General features: G+C 37.2%; 1 protein-coding gene and 1 pseudogene across 14 annotated transcripts in view; one reads left to right on the forward strand and one right to left on the reverse strand.

Moving 5' to 3' along the window:
• Positions 1–27,924, reverse strand: part of LOC117014598 (membrane cofactor protein) — a 67,838-nt gene that overhangs the window by 33,582 nt on the left and 6,332 nt on the right. For all 14 annotated transcript variants that reach the window (XM_033092662.1, XM_033092664.1, XM_033092667.1 and 11 more), the window contains exons 2-5: positions 12,911–13,099; positions 12,094–12,187; positions 6,149–6,234; positions 5,372–5,569 (exon numbers count right to left, since the gene is read on the reverse strand). In XM_033092662.1, coding sequence (XP_032948553.1) covers positions 5,372–5,569; positions 6,149–6,234; positions 12,094–12,187; positions 12,911–13,099 — 567 coding nt within the window. The remainder of the gene's footprint in view (positions 1–5,371; positions 5,570–6,148; positions 6,235–12,093; positions 12,188–12,910; positions 13,100–27,924) is intronic.
• On the forward strand, positions 13,511–27,462 carry LOC117014557 (60S acidic ribosomal protein P1-like; annotated as a pseudogene).

A 27,924-nucleotide genomic window follows, 5' to 3' on the forward strand; every position in this document is an offset into this window, starting at 1 on the left:
CTGTTATACTTCTTTTGTCTTTTCATACACATTTTAGAATCAGTTCATGAATTTATACAAAAATTTCTACTAGGATTTTATTGGGATTGTGCTGAAATTATAGATCAATTATGAGAAATATACATTTTTATTATAATTCAGTCTTGCAATCCATGACCACTGAATATCTATCTCTCTACTAAGGTCTTCTTTAATGTCTTTTATAAGTGTTTAGTTGTTTTTACCACTCAAAAAGTACATGTCATGAAATTTATTTTCAAATATTATATGTAGTTTGGAGCTTTTGTAACTATTACTTAAAAGTTTTAATTTCTAATAGTTTACTACTAATAGTGTATAGACATGCAATTGATTCCTGTACATTAATGCTCTGTTTGCAACCTGGCTAAAACTTCAGTCTTTCAAATTTTCTATTGAGATAATCACATCATAGTGACTATAGCCTACTTAATTTCTTTCTCTCCAATACGTATGCCTATTTCTATTTCTTGCCTTATTGTGCTAGGGCAGTGAGAGTAGACATCCTTGTCTTGTTCCTACGTGAGGGGGAAATGAAGCAGTCATCTACCAATAAGTGAAATGTTAGCTATGGGATTTTTGCAGGATTTATCTACTTCAGCTCTTCAGGTATATTGAGCATTGGTCAGTTCCCTTCTATTCTTAGCTCTCTAAGAAGTTTTATAATGAAAAGATGAGGAATTCTGTCAAATGCTTTCCCCCCTCACATCTATTAAGATGATCATGCAGTTTTTTCTTTATAGTCTCTTCATGTTAATTACACTAATTAATTTTAAAATTTGAATCTACCTTGCATTCAAGGAATAAATTCTACTTGATTATGATGTATTCTTATTTTTACACACTATAGGGATTTGATTTGTTAATGTTTTGTCAAGAAGTTTTGGTTCTATGTTCATTAAGGAAATTGTTTGTAATTTTTCTGAAATGTTGCTGTCTGGTTTTGATATCAGGACAATGTTGTATTCATGAGATGATGTGAAAAGTATCCTTTGCTTTCGTGTAGAGGATACTCCGGCGAAAAGTGTCCTTCGCTGAAGAGTTTGTGTAGAGCTGCTATTATTTACTCCTGAAATAGTTGGTAATTACCCCAGGAAGAACAGTTCTTTTAGCGAGAAGTTTTAAGTTGTCAAATTTATTGGCATAAAGTTGTTCCTGTTATTCTCTTTAAATGTCTGCAGGATATTTAGTGATGTCCTCTTTTTCAATCTTGATATTGGTAATTAAAAAAATCTTTTTTCTTGTCAGACTGTTTGTATGTTAAAACACTTTATTGATGTTGTCCAAGAACTACAGGTTGGTTTCATTAATTCTATCTACTTTTTCTTCTTTTCAATTTCATTGATTTCTATCTTTATCATTTCCGTCTGTTTCTTGTTTGAGGTACAATTTGCTCTTATTAGTTTCATGAAGTAAAAGCTTAAATTATTTACTTGAGACACTTCTCCTTTTCTAATATAAGTATTTCATGCTATTAATATCCTACTAAACAATGCTTTTCTTCTACCCCACAAATCTTGATATGTTGTATTTTCATTTTTATTCAATTCAAAACACTATCTAATTTTGCTTGTGACTTTTTTGATTCATGTGTTAGTTAGAAGTATCTTGCATAATCTTCATATATCTGGTGATTTTATAGATAACTTTATTTTGATTTCTACATTCATTCCACTGTGATCAGATAATGTATAATGAATGATTTCAATTTTTTGAAATTTGTTAAAAATTATCTTGTTGCCTAGAATATGTAATTATAGAGAATGTTCCATTTGCAGTTGACAAGAGTAATTGTTTTGGTATTATTCAGTGGTTTCTTTTTTCATTAGTTTCAGTTGTACAAAGCAACGTAATAGTTAGACATTTAAACCCCTCATAAGTGATAACCCACCCCCCAAGCTACTACTCCTCTGATATCTTATATAGCTGTTACAATACCATTTACTATCTTCTCTATGTTGTACTCCACATCTCATGACTGTATATACCTATATATTTATAGTTGACATTCAATATTATTCTACTTCAGCTCTTCAGGTATACTGAGCATTGGTCAGGCATCTGCACAGTCTATGACATACTGCATTAGCTATCAATTTGTATTCTTAATGTCTTCACCTTTTTCACCCTACCCCCAACGCCATTCTCATCTATCATCCTGATAGATCTGGTAGCTATCTGGCACCATACCTAGTTATTACAATAATATTGACTATACTCCTTATGCTATACCCTACATCCCCATGACTACTGTGTAACAACCAATTTGTACTTCTTAATACTCTCCCTTTCACCCATCCTTAACCCCCCTCCCATCATAAAGAAGTCCCTCTAAGAGTCCTTGTAATACTGGTTTGGTGGTGGTGAACTCCTTTAGCTTTTTCCTGTCTGGGAAGCTCCTTATCCTGTCCTTCAATTCTAAATGACAGCCTTGCTGGGTAGAGCAATCTTGGTTGTATGCCCTTACTTTTGATCATTTAGAACATTTCCTGCCACTCCCCTCTTGTCTGCAAAGTCTCTGTTGAGAAATCAGCTGACAGTCTTATGGGGACTCCCTTATAGATAACTAACTGCTTTTCTCTTGCTGCTTTTAAGATTCTCTCTTTGTATTTAACCTTTGGAATTTTAATTATGATATGTCTTGGTACTGGCCTCTTTGGGTTTATCTTGTTTGGGACTCTCGGTGCTTCCTGGGCTTGTATGTCCATTTCCTTCACCAGGTTAGGGAATTTTTCTGTCATTATTTCTTCAAATAGGTTTTCAATTCCTTGCCCTCTCTCTTCTCATTCTGGTACCCCTGTAATGCAAATATTGGTAAGCTTGATATTGTCCCAGAGGCCCCTTAAACTCTCCTCAATTTTTTGAATTCTTTTTTTCTTTTTGCTGTTCTTGTTGGGTGTTTTCTGCTACCTTATCTTCTGCATCGCTAGTTGGATCTTCTGCTTCATCTAAGCTACTGTTGATTCCCTGTAATATATTATTCGTTTCCATTATTGTATCCTTTATTTCAGACGGGTTCTTTTTTATGGGTTCCATCTCCATTTTTATGCTTCCTATCTCTCTGTTGGAGTTCTCCCTGAGCTCATTGAGCATTCTTATAATCAGTGTTTGGAACTCTGCGTCTGATGAATTACTTATTTCCATTTCACTTGGTTCTTTTTCCAGAGTTTTGTTCTGTTCTTTTATTTGGGATATGTTTGTCTCCCCATTTTGGCTGCTTCCCTGTGTTTGTTTCTATGTCTTAGATAGGGCTGCTATGTCTTCCAATCTTAGTAGATTGGCCTTATGCAGAAGGTGTGCTGTGGGGTTCAGTGGCACAGTCTTTCTGTTCACCTGAGTCACGTGCTCCAGTTGTGTCCCTTGTGTGGGTTGTATGTGCCCTCCTCTTGTAGTTGAGCCTTGGTTGATAACTGTATATCAATGGGAGGTAGTGAGGACTAGCCTTGACCACAGTAGGAGAGTTGTTGTGTAGTTGCTGATCCTATGGAGCAGGATCTGCCTCAGCAGCATTCTGGTGCCTGCCCAATCTGTCCCTTAGGTGTGTTGTACTTGGAGGTGGCTGGGTGATGCTCCAGTTTTGAAGCTGGCAACTGGGGGCGCCAGCCCCAGGCCCACCTTGGAAGGGATCCACTTCAGTCACAGTCTGTACCGCACCTGGAGTCACCCAGCAGGAGCCAGAAAGAAATCCACAGATGTCTGCTGCCCATGCTGTGCTTGGTAGCACCTTGACAAGCCAACCCATGAACCAAGGCTGGCTGCCGGTAATGCTGGCTTAGGGCTGCTCAGCTAGAGGTATAGGACACACTCAAGTCAGATTCTGCTTGTCTGGGTTCCGTGAATCTTTGAGTGACCCTAGGAAAGTCTGTAGCTTGAGCCAAGGCAGACGGTCTGAACGAAAAAACCACTGAAAGCAACCTGGCTTTGCCCAAAAGTTGGGTGGGGCCAGGTCTCAAATCGCCAGGGCATGCTGAAGGAACAGCAGAGGTTCAGATATGGCGGCTGCCTGTGCTCACATGCTGGGAAGGGGGAGGGCTCAACAACAGAAAAATGACCTCCACCAGCTCCCCCATCCAGGAGAAAGCCTCCTCTCCAGCCCCCTGTCTCAAGCCAGACAACTCATTTCCCCACTGTTTGTCCCTGCTTGCTTTCCAGCTGCTGCCCCAGGGCTGGAGCTCAGAGCGAGTGATTCTGTCCACATGCAGTCCCTTTAAGAGGATTGCCTGTGAGTTCAGCTGCATTCAGTCTCACTCCGTCACAATCTCTAATGGTTTTCACAACTAAAAATTATGGGGGCTTCTCTCCCTGGCACTGGATCCCTGAGCTGGGGTGGGGCTGGGATCTCTCACTCCTTTAGGGATAGAGGGACTCCCACAGCTGAAATAGCCCTCCTGATCTTTAATGGTCACATGGGTGTGGGACCAGCCTGTTCCACGTCTCTGCCCTTCCTACCAGTCTGGAGGTGGCTTCTTTTGCAAGTCCTTAATTGAAAGGCTTCAGTTCAGCTTGATTCTAGGCAATTCTCAATAATGGTTTTTGGTAGATTAGTTGTAATTTTGATGTGGTTGTGAGAGAAGGTAAACAATGTATTTACCTACTTCGCCATCTTGGTTGTCCCATCTAGTGGTTTCCTTTTTTTAGAGGCAAATGTAATATATAATAATATTAATGTCAATTCTAACTCAAAAAATAAATATAAACAAGAAAGAGTCAAACAACCTTCAGCGCCTCCGTGTTTTAAATCACAGTCTAAGGCCTTAAATATTCTTTTTAAAATACAGGCATATGTAGGAGATATTGCGGGTTCGGTATCAAACCACAGAAATAAAATGAGTATCAAAATAAAGCAAGGCATAATCTTTTTGCTGGTGAGGGTCTTGCCTTAAATTTTTAAAAATGCAAAGTGCAATAGAGCAAAAAATAATTAAACAAGGTATGCCTATATGTTAAATCCGGAATTTATTAATCTTATCAATGAGAGGGTTAGTCTTTTACAATAAACTCTACCATTTCCTCTAGCCAGAACTCTCAGACTTCTTGTAATATAAGATAAAACTCTGTTATTTTTAAGCCAAGGTGTGCTGAGTTTTGATACTTTGAAGCAAAAAAAATCCTAAACTCATACATCTACACAGTAATTCACAATGTTTAAATTAGAATGTCAAGAACATGTGGAGTGAAGGGTGGGGAACTCGACAACTAGAATTATTTTTTATTCTATTTTACCTAATTAAATTAGAAACTAATGAAAAAGAGGAAAAAGCACATATGGCTGTTTAGTTTACTTGTTCGTAAAAGTATACACAAAGTGTTCACATACTATTTATAAATGAAAAAGTAAATAGAAATATATTACCTTTACACTCAGGAAGGTCACTACTCCATGTATCAAACCCAGAGCAAATCAGCTTGCTCTCTCCAACAAGTGAATATTCATCTGGTCCACTGGAAGGATTACAACTATAAATTACTACTTCATTATATTCAAAAGTATCCTTGTGGCTATTGGTGTATTTTCCATTTGGTATTTGTCCAGGTGGTTTACACAAAATCTCTTAAAAAGAGAAAAAAGAGGACAGGAAAGGCCAAAGAAAAGGTAAAACATTAAGACAGCATTAGTAATGTCTTACGAACTGCCTTTAATAAATTCATTAACATGATTTCTCCAATCTAGCTGTGAATCCATCATCCATTTAGAAGAAAGTTCTATGAGAAAATATATTATCTTTTCTCATTTTCATCCTAAGGAGTGTATGGTGAAATTTGCCAGAAGCTACAAATGCTGTGTTATTGCAAAATTTGAATCCTGACGTCTTCCTTTAAGCCAAATATTGAAGAGATTTGCAAAAATGTAAAACAATGCCATTATCCTCACTATTTGTTTTAGAAAAATTTCACTTTTTGTAAAAAATATATTGTACATTTTAATATGTATTTTGCTTACTTTTCTTAACAATGAATTAATAAATAATTATTTTTTAAAACTTCTCAGTTTTAATTCCAAAATAATATCAACATATATATCCCATCTGAAATGAAGCTCTGTGGGATCTTTGTTAATTTAAAAGCGTTAATCCGAGGCCAAAATGTGTGACAGCTGCTGCTCTAAATTTTAAAGAGAGAATATACTTACTTTCACAACGTGGGGGCTCATCATCCCAAGCCACATTATCTCCAGCAAGATCACAATGTAGGATTTGTGATCCAAGTATGTAAAAACTAAATGAGAAAAGAAAAGATTACTGTTTTCTTTACCAGTTAACATGATGCACATAATAATGAAGAAAATTTTTATACGGTTGTTTTTTTGCACTACAGTAGTCTCAGGGAGGAGTTTCTTAAACAATGTATTATGAAAATACTAATTAAATCTGCAATTTAATGAAATAAACAGTTTCTGCTTCAAGCACACTACCTAGAGCAAAATGTCTATATAAATCTGTCATGCCTGTCAGTCAGGTGTTCACCATCACTGGCAATCACACACGTTAACTTCTCTGCCTTTGCTCCTTCCATTCTGCTCAATCAGGATGAACACTGACTAGAGATCAGGCCCTAGAGTTTGCCTGTGCATATTTGAGTCCCAGTTCCACAAGTGACTTGTTATTTGAGCTTGGTCAGTCCCTTATTGTTTCTCCTGCTTGGTTTCCTCAACTAAAAAGGGAACAATAGTATATGTCTTGTGTGCTAGTTTTGATGATTACATGAGTTAGCATCTGGCACACAGTAAGTGCTGGGTAAGTTTTAGCTCTTATAAATATTCTTCAGATCGCAATATCTTCCTAGAAGTAGCTCAGGAAAACTCCTACTCGATGAAATCTCTCCCTTCCTTCTGGACTCTCATTGTAATGACCATGAATAATTCTATTCCTTTGGTACTTCTCATTTACTATTTTGCTTTGACACCTCTCTGTATATATTGTCCTTCTCAATAGAGCTATTACTTTTTGAGAAATGTCTATGTCTTAACCTGTTGGTACTCCCCAAAGTGCCTATCAGGTTCTAACTTTAGGCCAGATATTTTTTCTTGATCAAGTAAAAACCCGTCAGTGAAACTGCCTGTACGTGCTTCCAGCTGACTTTCCCCCCAAGGCTCACTCATTGATTCTACATTACAATGTATTAGTAGAGGATTCTGGGGTGATGGCAGGGTAGGACACACCAAGAATCTACAATGCTAGAATCTGTCTGATATAACAATTTTGGAACTCCAGAATCCCTTGAACGCTTGCAAGGTCCAGGAAAAGACTTGGATAGGGAAATTGCATTAATATTGGTCACCTTCCGCTCTTAGCATAATGGCAGCTACCCACCCCCATCCCCTAGGAGGTCATGTGTTCCTGGAGCAGCTTATGAATAGCCAGGAAGGGAAAAAGGACCCAGTCTTCACAAATATCAGGAATCTGTACTCTTATCACTGACCGCTGCTCCTGATCATAAAAAAGCAGATAAAGAGGTGGCTAAGCATTACTGTCACATGTCCCCCACTCTAGCAAGCACATTCCTTGCGTACTAAAGTGACTTCCCATAGGGAAGTGTCCAGTGTCTTTTGCTTCCCCACTTCATTTTCTGCTTTTCCGCTTTATGGAGCCAGACATTAAAACTAGGACATTCAAAAACAACTGTATATGTGGGGAAAATTAGAGAGTGACTGTGCATGCCCAGAGAAAGGCTCAGAAAAGACCGGAGAAGGCCTTCAGTTTTCATAGCAGGCTGATCCTCAGACCCTACAAGATTAAAACAAAACAAACAAAAGAAAACAAAAAAACAAAACACCAAAAGCATAGCAAATAAGAAGGCTTGGAAAGGAGAATCTGATTTTCAGTGTTACTGCATTATTAGTTTCAAATGTCCTGTTAAAAAAAAAAAAATCACAAGGCATACAAAGAAACAGGAAAGCATGGCCCATTCAAAGGAAAACATAAATTAACATAAATTCTCCCTGAAAAAGACCTAATGCCAGATCTAATACACAAAGGCTTTAAAGAAACTGAAAGAACTAAAGGAAGAAATGTAAAAAAAAAATCAAGAAAACAATGTGTAAACACAATGTAGATATCAACTAGGAGATAGAAAACCTAAAAAGAAACCAAAAGGAAATTTTGGAGTTGAATAGTACAATAACTTCAATGAAAAATTCACTAGATAAATTAGCAGTTTTTAGCATGCAGCAGAAAGAATCAGTGAAGTTGAAGAACGGACAATGGAAATTATTAAGTCTAAGGAACAGAAAGAAAAAATGTTGAAGAAAAGTGAACAGAGCCTAAGGGCCCTGTGGTACCTGTGGGCACCAGTAAGTAGACCAATATATATATGCACTGTGGTACTCTCAGAAAGAGAAGACAGAGAGGAAAGGGGCAGAGAGACTGTCTGAAAAAATAATGGCCAAAAACTTTCCAAATTTGATGAAAGACATGAATATAAATGATCAAAAAAAACAATGAACTCCAAATAACATGAAGTCAAGAGACCCACACTAAGATACAGAATGAGCAAACCTCAAAAGTCAGTGACAGAGAGATCCTTGAAAGCTGCAAGACAGAAGTGAATCATCAAGTACAAGGAATCTAAATAAGATCGGGAGCAGACTTCTCATCAGAAACCTGGAGACCAGAAGACTGAGCTGATAAACTCAAAGTGCTAAAAGAAAAAAATTGTCAACCAAAAATCCTCTATCCAGCAAAACCATGCTTCAAAAGTGAGGGAGATATTAAGACTTTCCCAGAAATAAAAGCTGAGGCAGTTTGTTACCACTAAACCTCACATAAAAACATGCTGAAGGGAGTCCTAAAGTGTGAAATTGCAGGACACTAGAAAGTAACCCAAAGGCATATGGATAAATAAACATTTCCCTGAAGGTACATACCTCGGCAATTATCAAAGCTATATTATTGTAACAATGGTTTGTACCTATAATTTTTCTTTTCTATGTAATTTGAGAAACTAATCTTTTAAAAGAAAATCAACACATTACTGTAGAAGCTAGGATTACAATTATTATTGTGGAGACCAGTATGACATCAACAATCTAAAAGGGTGGGGACAGAGCTGTAAAGGAGCAGTTTTTGTAATTTACTGAAGTTAAGTTAGTATAAATTCAAAGTGCAGCATTGTAACTGTATATCGCATGATAACCACAAGCAAAAGAAAATGAGACAGGAATTTAAGCATTTCACCACAAAAATAAACTGAACAGGAAAGGAGGGGCAAAAAGCTATGAGGCATGTAGAAAACTAATAGCATAATAACAGAAAGCAGTCCTTCTTGTCAGTAATTTATTTAAATATAAAATAATTATACTCTCCTATTTAAAGACAGAGATTGGCAGAATGGATTAAAACCAAATGATCCAACTCTATGCTGTCTATAGGAGACTTACTTGAAAGACGAAGAAATAGAAAGTGAAAAAATGGAAAAATATATTCCATGCAAATAGTAACCGTAAGAGAGCAGAGGTGGCTGCACTGATTCATAGAAAATAGACTTTAAAGCAAAAAAGGTTACAAGAACAAAGAAGCACATTATATATTAATAAGGGTTCACTATTGCAAAAAAGATATAACAATTATAAATATTTATGCATCTAACTACAGACCATGAAAATATATGAATTGAAGGGAGAAATACCCATTTCTACATAACAGGCTTTCCTACAATAATAGCTGGAGACTTCAATACCCCACTCACAATAATGGATAGAACAACGAGACACAAGATAAATAAGGAACTAGAGGACTTCAACCACACTATAAACAAACTAGATCTCACAGACATAGACAGAGAACTCTGACCAACATCAAAATACACATTTTCAGGTGCACATGAGAAATTCTCCAGGGAAGACCATATTTTAGATCACAAATTAATGCTATTAATAAATTAATCACATAATACATAACAAAATAATTATATTAGGCCACAAATTAATATGAAATAATCCATAGACAAAAAAAGTAGATTTCATGCAAAGTATATTCTCTGACCACATGGGATGAAGTTAGAAATCAACATCAAAAGGAAGACTGTAAAATTCACCTTACTGTGAAAATTAAATGACACACTTTTAAACAGCCAATGGATTAAAGAAGAAATCATGAGAGAAATTATAAACTACTTTGAGACGAATTGAAATGAAAACATAATATTCTAAAACTTAGGCGATGCAGCAAAAACTTGCCAATGGGGGAATTTATAGCTATGAAAGCTTACAACAGAAAACACCTGAAATGAACAACCTAATTCACAACTTACGGAACTAGAAAAAGAACTAAACCCAATGCTGACACAAGGAAGTATATAATAAAGAGTAGAGTAGAGGTAAACAATACAGACAAAAGAAAAACAATAGAAAAGAAAAAAAAAATCAATGAAACCAAAAGTTGGTTGTCAGAAAGATCAACTAAATTGAGAAGCCTTTACCTACCTAGATGGACTAATAAATAAAAAAGAAGACCCAAATTACTAAATTCAGAAATGAAACTGGAGACATTAATACCGATTCTACAGAAATACATGACACTATAAGAGAGTACTATGAACAATTTTATGCCAACAAATTAACTAACCTAGATAAAATAGAAAAATTCCCAGAAACACAAAACCTACCAAGATTAAATCACACAGATATAAGAAGTCTGAGCAGACGTGTAACTAGTAAGGAGGTCGAATAGGGAATGAAAAATCTCCCAATAAAAAACGTCCTTGGACCTTATGGTGTCCCTGGTGATATCTTAAAACTAAAACCTATATTGTCAATATTTTTTTTAAATGGAAAATGTGAAAGTCTTCTGAACTCACTCTATGAGAACAACACTACGGTGATACCAAAGCCGGACAAAGACACTACAAAAAAAGAGAAAACTACAGACACATATCCCTTATAAACCTTGATGTAAAACTCAACAAAATACTAGCAAAGAGAATTGAGCAGCATAATAAAAGTATTATTCACCATGATCAAGTGGGATTTATTCCTGAAATGCAAGGATGACTCATATATGACAATTAGTTAATGTAATATGCAACATCAATAGAATGAAGGGAAAATACACATGATTATCTCCTTTGATGTAGAAAAAGCACTTGACAAAATTTAACTCTCATGTTAAACATACTTCATAAACTAGGAATAGAAGGAAACTACCTCACCATAATAAACACTATACATGCAAAACCCGCAAAAACATCATACGAAATAGTAAAAAGCTGAAAGATTTTCCTCTAAGATGAGGAACAATGCATGGATGTGTGCTTTCACCACTTCTGTCAACAAAGTACTGGAAGTTCTAGCCAGAGCAATTAGGCAATCAGTCAATCAAATAAAGACAATGAAATTAGTTAGGAAGAAGTAAAATTTATCAATTAATAGGATCTTATGTGTATAAAATCCTAAAGATCACACACACACCCTGTTAGAACTGATAAATGAATTCAGCAAATTAGCAAGACACAAAGTTAAAAAAAATTAGTTGCATTTCTACAGTGTACTACATTCACCCTCTAAATGCACATTTGTCATAAATGCCCAATATTCTGAACATGTACTACTAAAAGAGCCCTGTAGAACAAAAGTCACTATTAAGTGCTTTTGAGATGCTTCACTCCTTTGTAGCAGTCTCAAAAAGGTTTTCCAACTTAGAGATCTTGCTCAACATTAAGGTCCAGGCTAACCAGGTCAATTTTGATCTGATCACACTTTATAGAGTTATCCGATATAAGAATATCTTTGGTGAGCTATTCTACCTCACATTTCTGTAAGCCCCGCTTCAGCTCTGAGAGTTGGCCATTTTGAATAGGGTGCACTTTGTTGTCAAGGATAAAGTCACCATGATTACTACGTTCTCAATGCTTATTATTACATACAGTAAGTATTACATAATTTTGCTTTCCTTCAGTTGACATTTCTTTGCATTAATTACACATCTTTTCAGTCTCCATGAAAAGCCCAAGAATTGACTGGCTATAAGTACAAGTTGTCACATGGAAAGCAAAATGAAATCTACATCATGAGAATGCTAAAAGAAAGACAAAACCAAATAAAATCAAACTAGTAACATTTACCTTATTTTCTCTACTTACCCCTCATTACAAACAAAGTGAGCCTGTGAACCAAACAGGAAAGTTCCATTTACGCGGCCATTTAGGGGGTCTCCTAGCTGTGGACATGGTTTTCCTGAAAGAAAAATTTGAAATTCATTGATTTATACCAATTTCAACATGGGTTTTCATGAAAATCAAAATTCTACATTGCTCTATTGAACTCGTGGGAATATAATTTTCTTTCTTTAACTATTAAAAGCCCAAAATTGGGGTGGCTGGAGGGCTCAGTTGGTTAGAGCAAGAGCTCTGAACAGCAGGGTTGCCAGTTCCATTCCCACTTGGGCCAGTGAGCTGCGCCCTCTACAACTAGACTGAAGACAAGGAGCTGCTGCTGAGCTTCCACTGGGGTTGGGGGCGGTGGTGCAGCAGGATGTCTCACTTGGTTAGAGTGCGAGCTCTCAACAACAAGGTTGCCGGTTCAATTCCCGCATGGGATGGTGGGCTTCGCACCCTGCAACTAAAGATTGAAAACAGTGACTGGACTTGGAGCTGAGCTGCACCCTCCACAACTAGACTGAAGGACGACTTCGAGCTGATGGGCCCTGGAGAAACACACTATTCCCCAATATTCCCCAATTAAAAAAAAAAAAAGCTCAAACTTAGCTTTCATATTTACTCTGACAACCACTGCCAAGAAAAAGATTCCCTGGAGATTTTGAAAGCCCGAAAAAATACATTATTACCTAAAACCTACATTCACATGAGAAAGCCATCACTGTAATAGTGGAATATGCATCCCAAAATGTGAAAAAAACCTCTAGAGCAATTTTTTTAAAAAAAAGTTCTGTTTCCTTACTTGTACAAGCCTCCTGGAGAGGTGCCCACGTGTTATCAGCCTGACAAACAGCAGTGGTGGTAAGAAGAGGAACAATACGCATGTATCCTGGGCGGCACTCATATTCTATTTTGTCCCCAGGATTATAAGTGGCTTGAGAAGCACCCTTGAGCTTCATAGATTGGAATCTCGGTGGATCATCACAGGCATCTGGGCATAAGAGAATAAGAACATGAAAATAAAGTATTTTATCATTTTCACCAGCCAGGACCTGTGGCCTGGCAGCGGGTAGAAAAAATGGAAAGGTCCTTGGCAAGATTTTAAATGGTCATTCCATGCTTTCACCCAAGTGATCATAGTAGGGGAGGATGTGCTGTGCTTGCTTTAAATAACATCATATTAGCTTTGGTTTGTTGGAGAGTAAGGTGAATATTCACTCAACAGTAAATTGAAGACACAGCAGTAATGTTTTTGGTTTTAAAATATGTATATTTATAGGTATGCGTTCTTCCCCGTTTTTTTCTAAATTCCTTTCACACTCACCTCTCCCCTAAGAAGACTTGTATAGGATATATCACTCTGGCCAGATCACTCTTCCATAGTTTGAAACACAAACTGTTGATGACCCGTCACTTCAGGCTCAGTCTCCTCTCAGGAGTGAAGTTCCTCGAAGTCAGGGATCATATGCCTTCCGTTTCTAGTACACGCTGTACCCAGCGTGTGCTTAAGAAATGCTATGTATGGTAAGAGGTGGCTATTAAATAAGCATTGTGGATTTCACAGATCAAAATAAATATGGGTTAAAGTATTTGAAAATAGAAGAGTTCATTTCATATGTTTCGTATCAGTGAACTGAGCATTTTATAAGTGAACAGATATAATTTACGTGTCAAATTTTACAACTCCTGACATTATTTTAAATATAATTTAATCTTCCTTCACTGATCAGTGTATCATGCATGACCTCAGAAGTTCCCTGAGTTAGCTGTTTGGGCTGTGTATATCCAATATATACCTACAAGAAAGCTACTATACTGTTATACTTTTACAAGTTTTTATTTTTGGGCTTTCTTCTTCTTTTTTTTTTTTTTTTTGTAGTAGTTTTTCTTCCTAGAATAGTGTCATTTCTACTTTAGCAATTCCTCTTTCTTTAAATTATCGTGGGCTTGAAATACCTAACATATCTGTTGGAAATACTATGTAAAATAATGCGATGGAGACAAATCAAATAAACTAAAGGGCAAAAGAATGCCGAGGCTTCTGTGAGGGTAAGGACTTAAGAAGAAAGGACATAGATCTATTTCGATCCCTGAGGAATCTTTCCCTTCTTACATCAGACTGAGAGACTGGTTAAGAGAACTCTAAACAAGGAAATTTTTAAAAAGATTTTTATTAAAATATAGCTAATGTAAAATATTATATTAGTTTCAGGTGTAAATCATGGTTATTCAACAGTACCTACCTGGCATTATACAGAGTTATTACCACATTATTGGTTATATTGCCTATGCTAAAGAAGTGATCACCATGAAAAGTCCAGCAACCATCTGACACTGTACCACGCTATCACAATATTATTGACTATATTTCTCTTATTCTTCTTTATCTTCCCCTGCACTTTTTAATTTTTCAATTAGAGTTCACATTCAATATTATTTTATATTAGTTTCAGGTGTACAACACAGTGGTCAGACATCTACACAACCTAGGAAGTGATCCCCCGACTAGTACCCACCTGGCACTATACATAGTTATTATCATATTATTGATTATATTCCCTATAATTTACATCCCCATAACTATGCTGTAACTACCAATTTGTATTTTTTAATCCCTTCACCTTTTTTACCCTGTCCCAACACTCCTCTCATTTATCCCCCAACAGATCTAGTACCCATTTGACATCTTACATAGTTATTACAATATTATTGACTATATTCCTTATGCTGTACCCTACATCCCCATGACTACTGTGTAACATCCAATTTGTACTTCTTAATCCCTTTCCTTTTTCACTTACCCCCAAATCCCCTCCCATCTGCCAACCACCAAAATGTTCTCTGTATCGATGAGTTTGTTTCTGTTTCGCTTGTTTATTTTGTTCTTTAGATTCTACGTATAAGTGAAATCATATGACATTTATCTTTTGCTGTCTGACTTACTACACTCAGCACAATACCCTCTAGGTCCATTCATGTTGTTGCAGATGGTAAGATTTCATTCTTTATTTTATGGCTGAGTAATATTCCATTGTATATATGTACTACCTTTATTCATTCATCCATTCAGGGACATTCAGGTGGTCATCATATCTTGGCTTATGTAAATAATGCTGCAATGAACATATGGATGAGCACATCCCCTCGAAGTAACATTTTGGGTTTGTTCAGATAAATATCAAGAAGTGGGATTATTAAGTCTTCTTTGTCTCTTGTTTTAAAGTCTATTTTGCCTGGTATAAGTATTGCCACCCCATCTTTTTTGTTGGTTTGTTTCCATTTTCATGAAATATCTTTTCCATCCCTTTACTTTCAGTTTGTGTCTTTTGATCTGAAGTGAGTCTCTTGTAAGCAGTGTATGTAAGAGTCTTGTTTTCTTCTCCATTCAGCACCCCCATCTTTTGATTGGAACACATAGCCCATTAACATTAAAGTAATTTTTGATAGGTATGTAATTGCCATCTTATTATTCATATTTTTATTTTATTTTCATCTTAAAGAAGTCCCTCTAAGATTCCTTGTTATACTGGTTTGGTGGTGGTTCCTTTAGCTTTTTCTTGTCTGGGAAGCTCTTTATCTGCTGTAGGATTCTAAATGACAGCTTGGCTGTGTAGCAAAATGTTGGTTGTAGGTTCTTGCTTTTCATCACTTTGAATATTTCCTGCCAATCCCTTTGACCTACAAAGTTTCTGTTGAGAAATCAGCTGACACTCTTATGGGCTCTCCTTTGTAGAAAACTAACTGCTTTTCTCTTGCTGCTTATAAGATTCTCTCTTTGTCTTTATCCTTTGGCATTTTAATTATGATGTTTCTTGGTGGTGGGTCTCTTTGGGGTCATCTTGTTTGGGACTCTCTGTGCTTCCTGGGCTTGTATATCTATTTCTCTATTTCTTTTGCCAGGTTAGCGAAGTTCTCTGTCATTATTTCTTCAAATAAGTTTTCAATTCTTTGCTCTCTCTCTTCTCCTTCTGGCACTCCTATAATGTGAATATTAGTACGCTTGATGTTGTTCCAGAGGCCCCTTAAATACTCCTCTGTTTTTTTATTCTTTTTTCTTTTTGCTGTTCTGATTGGGTGTTTTCTGCTACCTTATCTTCTACATCACTGATTTGATACTCTGCTTCATGTAATCTACTGTTGATTACCTGTAATGTGTTCTTTATTTCTGACTGGTTCTTAATTATGTTTTCTGTCTCTATTTTTATATTTCCTATCTCTTTGTTGAAGTTCTCCGATATCGAGTATCCTTATAACCAGTGTTTGGAACTCTGTGTCTGGTAGATCACTTATCTCTATTTTGCTTAGTTCTTTTTCTGGAGCTCTGATCTGTTCTTTTGTTTGGGACGTTTCTTTGTCTCCCCATTTTGGCTGCCTCCCTGTGTTTGTTTCTATGTATTAGGTAGGGCTGCTTTGTCTCCCGGTCTTAGTAGAGTGGCCTTATATAGTTGGTGTGCGGTGGGGCTCAGTGGCACCATCTTCCTGGTCACCTGAGCCATGCACTCAGGTTTGGCCCTTGTATGGGTTGCGTGTGCCCTCCTCTTATAGTTGAGCTCCGCTTGCTATTTACACATCAATGGGAGGGATTGACCCTTGGGCTCACTGGTTGTGAGGACTGGTCTTGACTACAGTGGAGAAGTTGTGGTGCAGGGGCTGACCGTACAGAGCAAGATCTGCCCCAGCAGGGCTCTGGTGCCTGCTCAATCTGCCCCTTGGGTGTGTCATCCTTGGGAGACGGCTGGGTGATGCTCCAGTTCGTTTTAAAGCTGGCTGCTAGGAGTGCCAGCCCCTGGGCCACCTGGGAGGGGACCCGCTGCAGGTCAAGTTCAGGCTGCATCCCATGCCCACTCAGAGCCACACAGCAAGAGACGTAAAACAATCCACAGATGGTGATCACCTGGTCTGTGCTTGGAAGTGACTTAAGAGGCCACGCCACAAAGCAAGGCTGGCTGCAACTAGTGCTGGGCTTAGGGCTGCTCAGCCAGAGGTATAGAACATTCTCAAGCCAGACACGATGCTGCTTGTCTGGGTTTTGCGAACCTTTGAGAGACCCTAGGAAAGTCTGTAGCATGAGCCAAGGCAGGCAGTTTGTAGGAAGAAGCCTACAAACTCCTACAGTTTGTAGGAGGCAGCTTGGGTGTACCCAAAAGTTGGGTGGGGCGAGGTCTCAGAATCCCCAGGGTGCGGCAAACAAATGGTGTCAGGCAGCTTGGTGGAGACTCAGATATGACAGCTGCCTGCCTCTCCATGTAGGGAAGGGGGAGGGCTCAACAAAGAAACAATGGCTTCTGCCAGCTACTCTGTCTGGGGGAAAGCTGACCCTCCCACCCTTGCCCTGCAGCCAGACAACTCAGGCTCCCGCCCTCCCCCCCCCCTTTAGTCCCTGTCGCCTCTCCAGCTGCTGCCCCAGCACTGGAGCTCAGAGCCAGTGATTCATTCCATCAGTGAGTAAATCTGTGTGTGGTTGCATCCACCCTCAGTTCTCACTCAGCCACAATCTCCTCTGATTTTCACAATCAGAAATTATGGAGACTTCTCTCCATGGCACTGGAACCCTGGGCTGGGGAGCCTGGTGTGGTACTGTACTGGGACCCCTTACTCCTTCAGGGAGGAACTCCACAGCCAAGATATCCCTCAAGATTTTTAATGGCCACATTCAGCCTGTTCCGCATCTCTGCCCCTCCTACCAGTCTTGAGGTGGCTTCTTCTGTATGTCCTTAGTTGTAGGGCTTCAGTTTAGCAAGACTTCATGCAACTCTCAATGATGGCTGCTCTGCAGTTTAGTTGTAATTTTGATGTGGCCGTGAGAGAAGTTATAACCACAGTTTTTACCTACTCCGCCATCTTGACTGAACCATTTAAACAAGTAAAATGTTTGCCTTCTTTCGTATCATATTCTAAATTCTAGAATTCTCTGTATATATAGGCTAACATTTCATTTTCATCATGTCCTGAAATCCACCTACTGTAGCAAAATGTTTTCCACATTTCCACTGTGCTGACCTTGATATCTGAATGTTCCTCAATCAACTGCCCAAAACAGCAAAGAGCAAACCAAAAACCCTAGTAAGTAAAAGCATTGTTTAAAAAGAGGATTAGTATAGAGGTGAGGTTTATTAATAACATTACATTTACTGAATACCCTGACCCACACACATTCTCACTTTCAATAGGAAAACAGACATGGGCTAGAATTGGTATATATTTCCATTCAGATACAAATGGAACTACCAAGAAAAGAAATCAAGTAACAGCATGTCCACAATCTAATTACACACGTATTCTTTGTTTTATGCATTCAATCTCAGTAAGTATCTTGAAAGCATATAAAAGAAAGAGGATTCCTAATATGTTTTTCACATGTAGTTCTCTGTATGGAAAAAGTCAATTGGATGGTTTAATCCATATAACTAATTTTAAGTATTTCTTCCTCCTAACATGTTTTATAAAAGACATGCTTTCACCAATGTGCAGAGTGTAAATTTTGGTTTGGCAACCAGTTGATTACAATATTTATATGCTGTAATAATTGAGTCCAATATCACACATTTTAATAAGCAAATTTCTTCCCTTGCTCAGAACACTGATTTTTTTTTCCTGTTGGGATGTTGAAACTGAACATTCCCAAATCCATAAAAATAGTAATTTGACTTAGTTATTTTCTAGATAGTTTAAATAAAATTAATTATATTAGGCTGCAATGCTGTACTTCAACAGTAGATGATATTATGCAACATGATATGCTTCATTCAGAAAATTCCCCAATGTTCCAGGAAAGTGAAATCGTTTTCTGCTATGGATCAAGAGAACTGCTCACCTTCTCTACACTTGGCAAAATCATGAAAACACTCTATACCTGCTTGCACAAACTAAATTTATTTTCTGACATGAGTATGCAACCCCTACTGAGACTGATACCTTCAGAAAATCATGGTCTCTGACCAAAACTGGAACCTCAATAAAAGCTGACCATCCTGCTCCTTTCTCCCCGTGTCATTTCATTTAATTCTCCTCTAATTTTTATTATTTCCTTTCATCTGCTGACTTTCAGTTTCATATAGTCTTCTTTTTCTACCTTTTTAAGATGTAATGTTAGGTTGTTTATTGGAAATTTTTCTTATTTCTTGAGATAGGCTTGTAATGATATAAATTTTCCTCTTAATACTGCTTTCACAGTATCTCAATTATTCTGATATACTGTATTTTCATTCTTATTTTTTTCTATGTATTCTTTGATCTCTTCGTTTGTTTATGTCATTAAGTGTTCTCCTTCTTGGTCAATGAATCCTAACACTTTCTTCCTCTGTAATTTTAGTTAGCTATTTGATCACTCTGTCTTCGCTCCTTTCTGCCTGAAAAGCTGGCTATCTGGTTCCCAGACAGCACTGCCACCCTGGTTTTCAGCTTGTCCTCTAGCTGCTTTTCCTTCTCTGCCTGAGTGTATAATATGATGTTCCTATAATGGGTTGTTCTAGGCACTCTTTTTATTCCATTCTGAAGACCTCCTGGGTGGGTAGATATACTCCCATGACTTCACTATCTCTGAGAAGAGCAGACTCCCAAATTCCTCTCCACGACAGATCTCTAGCTGGGATGCCAAGTCTATATATTCAATTGCTGTCCCACATAGCTCCACTTGGAAAGTGTCACACTCTCTCAAATAACATAATGAATCCAAAGTGCGTGTTCCTTTGATTCTACACACACACACACACACACACACACACACACACACCCAGCAAACTAGTTCAATTGTTTCCACAACTGAACTACTTGTTCCATTCCTCTAGTTCTATCTTTTACTTCTAATTAGAGCCAGTATCATTTCTCATCTGGAGTAAGAGTTTCTGACTAGATCCCCTTACCTACCTTTCTACCTTTCATTCAATTCATTTTTATTACTGACTACAATAATTGTCTTTAATTCATTTTCATTTAATTAGTCACAATATTACCTACATACGTTCTAAAAAAAGTAGTCTATAACTGTGCAAGATGCATTGTTTATCCTATCCCACAGAACTTCTTCAACAATGGAATGAAAATCATTGATACAAAGATTTCACAATTAAGCTACTGTCACCATCTAGGTAGTTTGGGTATTTGTGGTGAGGAAGGAGTGCAACAAAATTCTACCAGATCTCCCTTTCTGAATTGGCTATCCTTTTGCCCTCATTTTTTATTAAACTGATAAAATAAATTGGTATGTGAAGATCACACATAGTTATCAGTCTCTCTTTCTCCAACATACCATCTGTAAAATCACGGTTGAAGACAGTTTCTGTTAAATCATTCAATGCACCCTATAAGTTCCTGTCTTGAAAAAATAGTATTAAGCTCAGTTTGTAAGGACACAATGCAGTTTACCATCCTATTTTTCTAAGCTCCTGCAGCCAATAATAAGGAATTCAGTAGACCACTAAAATTTCCTCATGAAAATGTAACCATGACACCTATCATACACAATTCTCAGAAAACAGTGGCTGTTTAAAAGTTCAATTACAAGTAATATTTTACAAACTGGATTTAAAACTTTTTTCAATTGATGACTATGGGGATGAAATGCTGCTGAGGAATATACCAAGAGCTTAACTATGGTGAAAACAGCGGACTTTTTTATATTTCTGTGAATTTTTAAAAATTCTCATGAGTATGCATTACTTTTTGTTAATGTGTATATATGTGTGTGTGTGTGTGTGTGTGTGTGTGTGTGTGTGTGTGTGTGTGTGTGTGTGTGAAGACACACACACACACTGCATATATATAAGGGGTGCCAAAAGAATGTATACACATGACTTGTATTCATTTTTTGTTATTGGTATATATTGAATATTACAATTTTATACATTTTTTTCACTTTCTTAAAATGTGTACACATTTTTTGGCACTCTCTGTATATATTTCTATCAAATAACAAAAATTATATCTTTTTAAATGAAATGTATTGGGGTTAATAACATTGGTTAATAACAATATATAAATTTCAGGTGTACACCTTGATAACAGAACATCTGTATCCTCTATTATGTGCTCACAACCTGAAGTTTAGTTTCCTTCCCTCACCATAATTTGATTCCCTTTGCCCTCTTCATTCTCAGCGCCCACTCCCTTCCCTTTCGGTAATCACAATTCTGTTGTCTTGTCTGTATCTGTGAGGTTTTTTTTGAGTGTGTGTTTGCTTTGTTTGTTCATTTGTTGCTTTTGTTTTACAAGGTGTGATAAAAAAAGGTGAATGCTTAAATAAAAAAAATTATTACAGTAAAAGACACATTGCCATTAATCCCCCTCAAAATATTCTTCCTCACTTCAAACACACTTGTCCTATCATTCTCGTCACTTTCTTAAACAGTTCTGCAAGCCCTCTTTAGCGAGTGTCTTTAGTTGCGCTGTCGTGTCTGCCTCGATGTCCTGAATCGATTCACAGGGTTTACTTTTCATAGTCATTTTGACTTTGGGGAAGAGCCAGAAGACGCACAGTGCCAGATCCAGTGAATAAGGTCCATAAGGACACACCATAATGTTTCTATTTGACAGAAATTGCTGTACCTGAAGCGATGTGTGACAGAGATTTGAATGTGGATTTCATCATTGTCATGATGAAGGATGAAGTAAAGACACTTCAAAAGAGGATTTCCAGAACTGCTTCAGAAAGTGGCAAGAATTATAGGACAAGTGTGTTGAAAGTCAGGGGGAGTATTTTGAGGAGAATTAATGGCAATGTGTCTTTTACTATAATAATATTTAAAAATTTAAACATCCACCGTATTTTGTGATCACACCTCATACACTGGAATACTACTCAAGCCTTAAAAAAAAATGAAATACTGCCATTTGCAATAACATAGATAGATATAGAGAGGACAATGCTAAGGAAATTAATCAGAAAAGGACAAGAACTGTATGATTTCATTCATATGTGAGATATACTCATATGTATGTGTTTATTTCTTTCTCTCAAGTCTGTTCCATTGGTCTGTGTGTCTGTTTTCCTGCTAATACCATACTGTTTTGATTACTGTACATTTGTAGGATAGTTTGAAGTCAGGGAGTGTGATACCTCTGCCTTTTTTCTTTCTTCTCAGGATTGCTTTTTCTATTTGGGGTCTTTTGTGGTTCCACATATATTCGATGATTTTTTTGGTTCTATTTCTTTGAAAATGCTATTGAGATTTTAATGTGGATTGCATTAAATATGTATACTGCTTTAGGTCCATGGTCATTTTAACAATGTTAATTCTTCCAATGCATGAACATGGAATATCTTTCCATATTTCGTGTCTTCTTCAATTTCTTTCAACAATCTTGTAGCTTTCAGTGTAAAGGTCCTTCAACTTCTTTGTTAAGCTTTTTTCTAGTTATTTTATCCTGTTCTTCCAGTTGCAAATGGGATTGTTATCTTCGCTTATCTTTCTGATGTTGTTGTTAGTATATAGGAACACAGTGGATTTTTGTACATCGATTTGGTATCCTGCAACTTTACTGTATTTGTTTATTTTTTCTAATCATCTTTTGGTGGAGTCTTTAGTGTATTCTATATAGCGAATCTTGTCATATGTAACTCTGACAGTGTCACTTCCTCAATCCCAATTTGGATGCCTTTTATTTCTTTTACTTGCCTAATTGCTCTGGGTAGAACTACTAGTACTATATTGAATAACAGTAGTGAGAATGGGCATCCTAATCTTGTTCCTTATCTTAGAGGAAAAGCTACAGTTTTTCACCATTGAGTATGATATTAGCTGAGTATTTGTTGTATATGACCTTTATTAAGTTGAGGTAGTTTTCTTCTACATATTTTATGAAGAAGGATGTTGTACATTTGACAAGATACAACATCCATTTATAATTAAAACACCCATTTTTTAGTGTTTTAATTATAAATGGATGTTGTATCTTGTCAAATGGTTTTTCTGCATCTATTGACATGATCATATGATTTTATCTTTTGTTTTGTTAATGTGGTGCATCACATTAATTGATTTGTTGATGTTGAACCATTCTTGCATTCCTAGAATGAACCCTACTTGATCGTGATGTATGATCCTTTTAATGTACTGTTGTATTTGATTTGCGAGTATTTTGTCTAGGATTTTTGCATCTATGTTCATCAGAGATATTGGCCTGTAATTTTCTTTTTTTGTGTTGTCCTTACTTGGCTTTAATATCAGGGTAAAGTTGGTCTCATAAAATGAGTTAGCAAGTATTCCCTCCTCTTCAATTTTTTGGAGGCGTTTGAGAAGGATTGCTATTAAATCTTCTTTGAAAGATTGGCACAATTCACCAGTGAAGCCATCTGGTCCTGGACTTTCGTTATAGGGGAGGTTTTTTTGATAACTATTTTAATTTGCATACTAGTGATTGATCTATTTAGATTTTCTAATTCTTTTTTTTTAATTTAAATATTTTGGTATACAAAATTGTATTAGTTTCAGGTTTATAATGTAGTGACTTGATATTTTTATACCTTACAATCTGATCACCCCACTAATTCTGGTAATCATCTGTCACTGTGAAAACTTACCAAAATATTATTAACTGCATTTCCCTTCATCTTTTTCACTCATCCTCCATCCACCTCCCCTCTGACAATCATCCCTTTATTCTGTTTCTATGACCCTGTTTTTGTTTTGTTTTGTTTGTTTGTTTGTTTTTAGATTCCACATACTACTGAAATCATATGGTATTTGTCTTTCTCATTCTTACTTGTTTCACATAAATAATATCTTTTAGGTCCATCCATGTTGTCACAAATGGCAAGATTTCATTCTCTTTTCATTGAGGCATAATATTACACTGCAATGAAAAGATAATGAAATATACACCAGGTCTGAAAATTAAGTTTGCAAACTTCTTGCAAAACTGTTGCTAACCTTTTTTAATATCAGAGGCATTATTCATTATGAATTTGTACCAACTAGACAAACAGTTCACCAAGTTTACTATTTGGAAGTGCTGAAAAGGCCGTGTGAAAAAGTTTGGCAACCTGAACTTTTCGTCAACAATTCATGGCTCTTCCATCATAACAATGCACCATCTCACAGACAGCACTGTCTGTGAGGGAGTTTTTAGCCAGTAAACAAATAACTGTATTGGAACACCCTCCCTACTCACCTGACCTGGCCCCCAGTGACTTCTTTTTTTACCCAAAGATAAAGGAAATATTGAAAGGAAGATATTTTAATGACATTCAGGACATCAAGGAAAATATGATGACACCTCTGATGCCCATTCCAGAAAAAGAGTTGAAAAATTGCTGTGAAGGATGGACTACGCGCTGGCATTGGTGCATAGCTTCCAAAGGGGAGTATTTCAAAGGTGACCATAGTGATATTCAGCAGTGAGGTATGGAGCACTTTTCTTGGATGAGTTCACGAACTTAATTGTCAGAACTTGTATATATACCGCAGGTGCCAAAAACATGTATACACATTTTAAGAGATGTTATCTATGCTAAAGCAGTAGTTCGCTGTAATCAGAAGTGTCGGGGCACTGATGGTAACCACTTTGAGCACCTCTTGTAATTGAAGAAGTCAAACGTGACTTGTATTCATCTTTTGTTATTGGTATATGAGGTCTGACAATTAGGTTCAGAAACTCAACCTAAAAAGAGTGCTCCATACCTCATTGCTGAATATCACTACAATCACCTTTGAAGTACACCCCCTGGGAAGCTATGCATGGATGCCAGCGCCTAGCCCTCTGTTCAAAGCAATTTTTGAACTGTTTTTCTGGAATGGGCATCAGAAGTGTCATCGTATTTCCCTTGATGTCCTGAATGTCATTAAAATATCTTCCTTTCAATATTTCCTTTATCTTTGGGTAAAAAAGAAGTCAATGGGGGCCAGATCAGGTGAGTAGGGAGGGTGTTCCAATACAGTTATTTGTTTACTGGCTAAAAACTCCCTCACAGACAGTGCCATGTGAGCTGGTGCATTGTCGTGATGCAAGAGCTATGAATTTTTGGCGAAAAGTTCAGGTCGTTTTCGTCTAACTTTTTCACGCAGCACTTTCAGAACTTCCAAATAGTAAACTTGGTGAATTGTGTGTCCAGTTGGCACAAATTCATAATAAATAATCCCTCTGATATCAAAAAATTTAGCAACATCGTTGCAGCAAGTTCGTGAACTTAATTGTCACACCGTGTGTATGAGAGAGTGAGAGAGAGAGAGAGAGAGAGAAATTGTGGAATATATATTCTTTATCCTTCATCTATCGATGGATACCTAGTTTGCTTTCATCTCCTGACTATTGTAAGTCATGCTGCAATGAATATATGAGTTCATATATCTTTTTCGAATTAGTGTTTTCATTTTCTTCAGATAAATATGCAAGAAATGAAATTGCTGGATGGTATTGTAGATCTCTTTTTAGTTTCTGAAGGAATCTCCATACTGTTTTCTATAGTGGTTGCAGCAATTTGCAGTTCCACCAACAGTGCTCAAGGGTTCCATTTTCTTCACATCTTCGCCAACACGTTATTTGTTGACTTTTTGAAAATAGCCATTTTGATTGGTATAATGTGGTATCTCATTGTGGTTTTCAGTTGCATTTTCCTGATGATTTGGAATATTGAATACCTTTTCATGACCATCTGCATGTCTTCTTGGAGAAACGTCTTTTCATGTCCCCTTTCTGTTTTTTTGATTGGATTATTTATTATTGTGTTATATATTTTTGGATATCAACCCCTTATCAGATATATCATTTGCAAATATATTTTCCCATTTAGTAAGTTGTCTTCTTGTTTTGTTGAAGTTTTCCTTTGCTGTGCAGAAGGTTTTTAATTTGATTAAGTCCCATTTGTTTACTTTTGCTTTTGTTTCCCTTGCTCAAGGAAACATATTCAAAAAGATATTACTCAGAGTAATATCAAATAATTTCCTACCTGTGTTTTCTTCTAGGAGGTTTATGGTTTCAGGCCTTACATTTAAGTCTTCAGTCCATTTTGAATTTATTTTTGTATATGGTGTAAGAGAGTGGTCCTGTTTCATTTTTTCACATCTATCTGTCCAGTTTTCCCAACATCACTTGTTGAAGAGACTGTCATTTCTCAATTGTATAGTCTTGTGTCCTTTTTCATAGCTTATCTGACCATATAAGCGAGAGTTTATTTCTGGAGTTTTTATTCTGTTCCATTGATAAATGTGTCTACTTTTGTGCCCGTACCATACTGTTTTGATTATTAGTTTTGTAGTGCAGTTTGAAATCAGGGAGCGTGATAACTCCAACTTTGTTCTTCTTTCTCAAGGCTGCTTTGGCTGTGTGGGGTCTTTTGTGGTTCCATATCAATTTTAGGATTATTTGTTCGCTGAGAAGAAAGTCATTGGTATTTTGATAGGGACTGCATTGAATTTGGACTGATCTATTTCCGATTCATTCCTCATCTATCAATTCTCTTAGTTCTAGAATTTATGTTTATGTGATTGTTTTTTAAAAATAGTTTCAATATCTTTGGTGAAGTACCTTTTTTGTTCTTTAATTTTATTCCTGAATTCATTAAATTGCCTTTGTTAGTTTTCTTGTATATCATTGAGTTTCTTCATAACTGCAATCTTAAATTCTCTCCCATTTAAATCAGTCTTCCATGACTTTGAGATTTGGTTAATGAAGACTTTTTATTTTCTTTCTGGGCTTCCAGTTACTTTGGTTTATCATAGTACTTGATGGATTGTTTCCCTGTGCATTTGAGGTAGTGATTTTTTTTCTTTACATATTGTTTTGCTCCTAACAATTCAGAAAGTTAATAGGTAGGGTAGTTTCTTTTGTTTTCCAGTAGATGGTGCTATAGCGCAAATTTTTCTTTTCTCTGAACAGGCACCATTTGTGCCTATAGGTTAAGGGTGGAGAGGCATAGCTTCCATTAAGAAAAATCCTGCGTGCCCTTTCTTCAGCTGTCGGTAAGGTGCTCGATACTTCCACGGAAGCTAAGGCCGCGTTGGGGTGGGGCCCTTACTTCATCTGGCGACTAGCACCGCACCCGCCAGGCAGCGCTCGCCCAGCACTGGCCTGCACCATGGCCTTCTCTCAGAGCTCTCCATTATCTACTTGGCCCTCATCCTGCAGCACACAATGAGGTGACAGTCACGGAGAATAAGATCAATGTCCTCATTAAAGCAGCTGGTGTGAATGTTGAACCTTTCTTGCCAGGCTTGTTTGCAATGACTCTGGCCAATGTCAACATCGGGGGCCTCATCTGCAATGTAGGCTGGTGGACCTGCCCCAGCTGCTGGTGCTGCACCAGCAGGAGGTCTTGCCCCCTCCACCACTGCTGCCCCAGCCGAAGAGAAGAAAGTGGAAGCAAAGAAAGAAGAATCTGAGGAGTCTGATGATAACACGGGCTTTGGTCTTTTTGACTAAACCTCTTTTGTAACATTTTGAATAAAAAGCTGAACTCTGGGGGAAGAAACAGAAAGAAAAGAAAAATGCTGCATTCCCACTGGGATGTTGGGTGTCCCTTCTGTGACCAGCTCGTGTCATTTATGGGGCATCACAACTGTGGTGGGAAATGCGGTAGGTGGTGGAGAACCAGTTTTGTGAGTTCCCAGAGCTATGTCCTATTTCTGATGTGATTTTGGCTTCACCAGGCTCTGCAGGGTGTGTGGGGCAGAGGAGTTGCAAGTTCATATCGCTGCTTTGTCCTCTTCCTATAATGGCAGTTGGCACCACTGTATTGTTTCCAGCTTTCTAGCCACCTCTCCCCAGCTGTGCCACGTTAGGGAAGGAGGAAAGGAGATGCCTTTTACCAGAGGGAAACTGCTTCTGACCCTCCTATGCTCCACACCATAGTGAGTGGTGCAGCCCGACTTATCCCTCACTACT

The sequence above is a fragment of the Rhinolophus ferrumequinum genome, chromosome 22 (genome assembly GCF_004115265.2).
Source record: "Rhinolophus ferrumequinum isolate MPI-CBG mRhiFer1 chromosome 22, mRhiFer1_v1.p, whole genome shotgun sequence".
Taxonomy (NCBI): Eukaryota; Metazoa; Chordata; class Mammalia; order Chiroptera; family Rhinolophidae; genus Rhinolophus; species Rhinolophus ferrumequinum.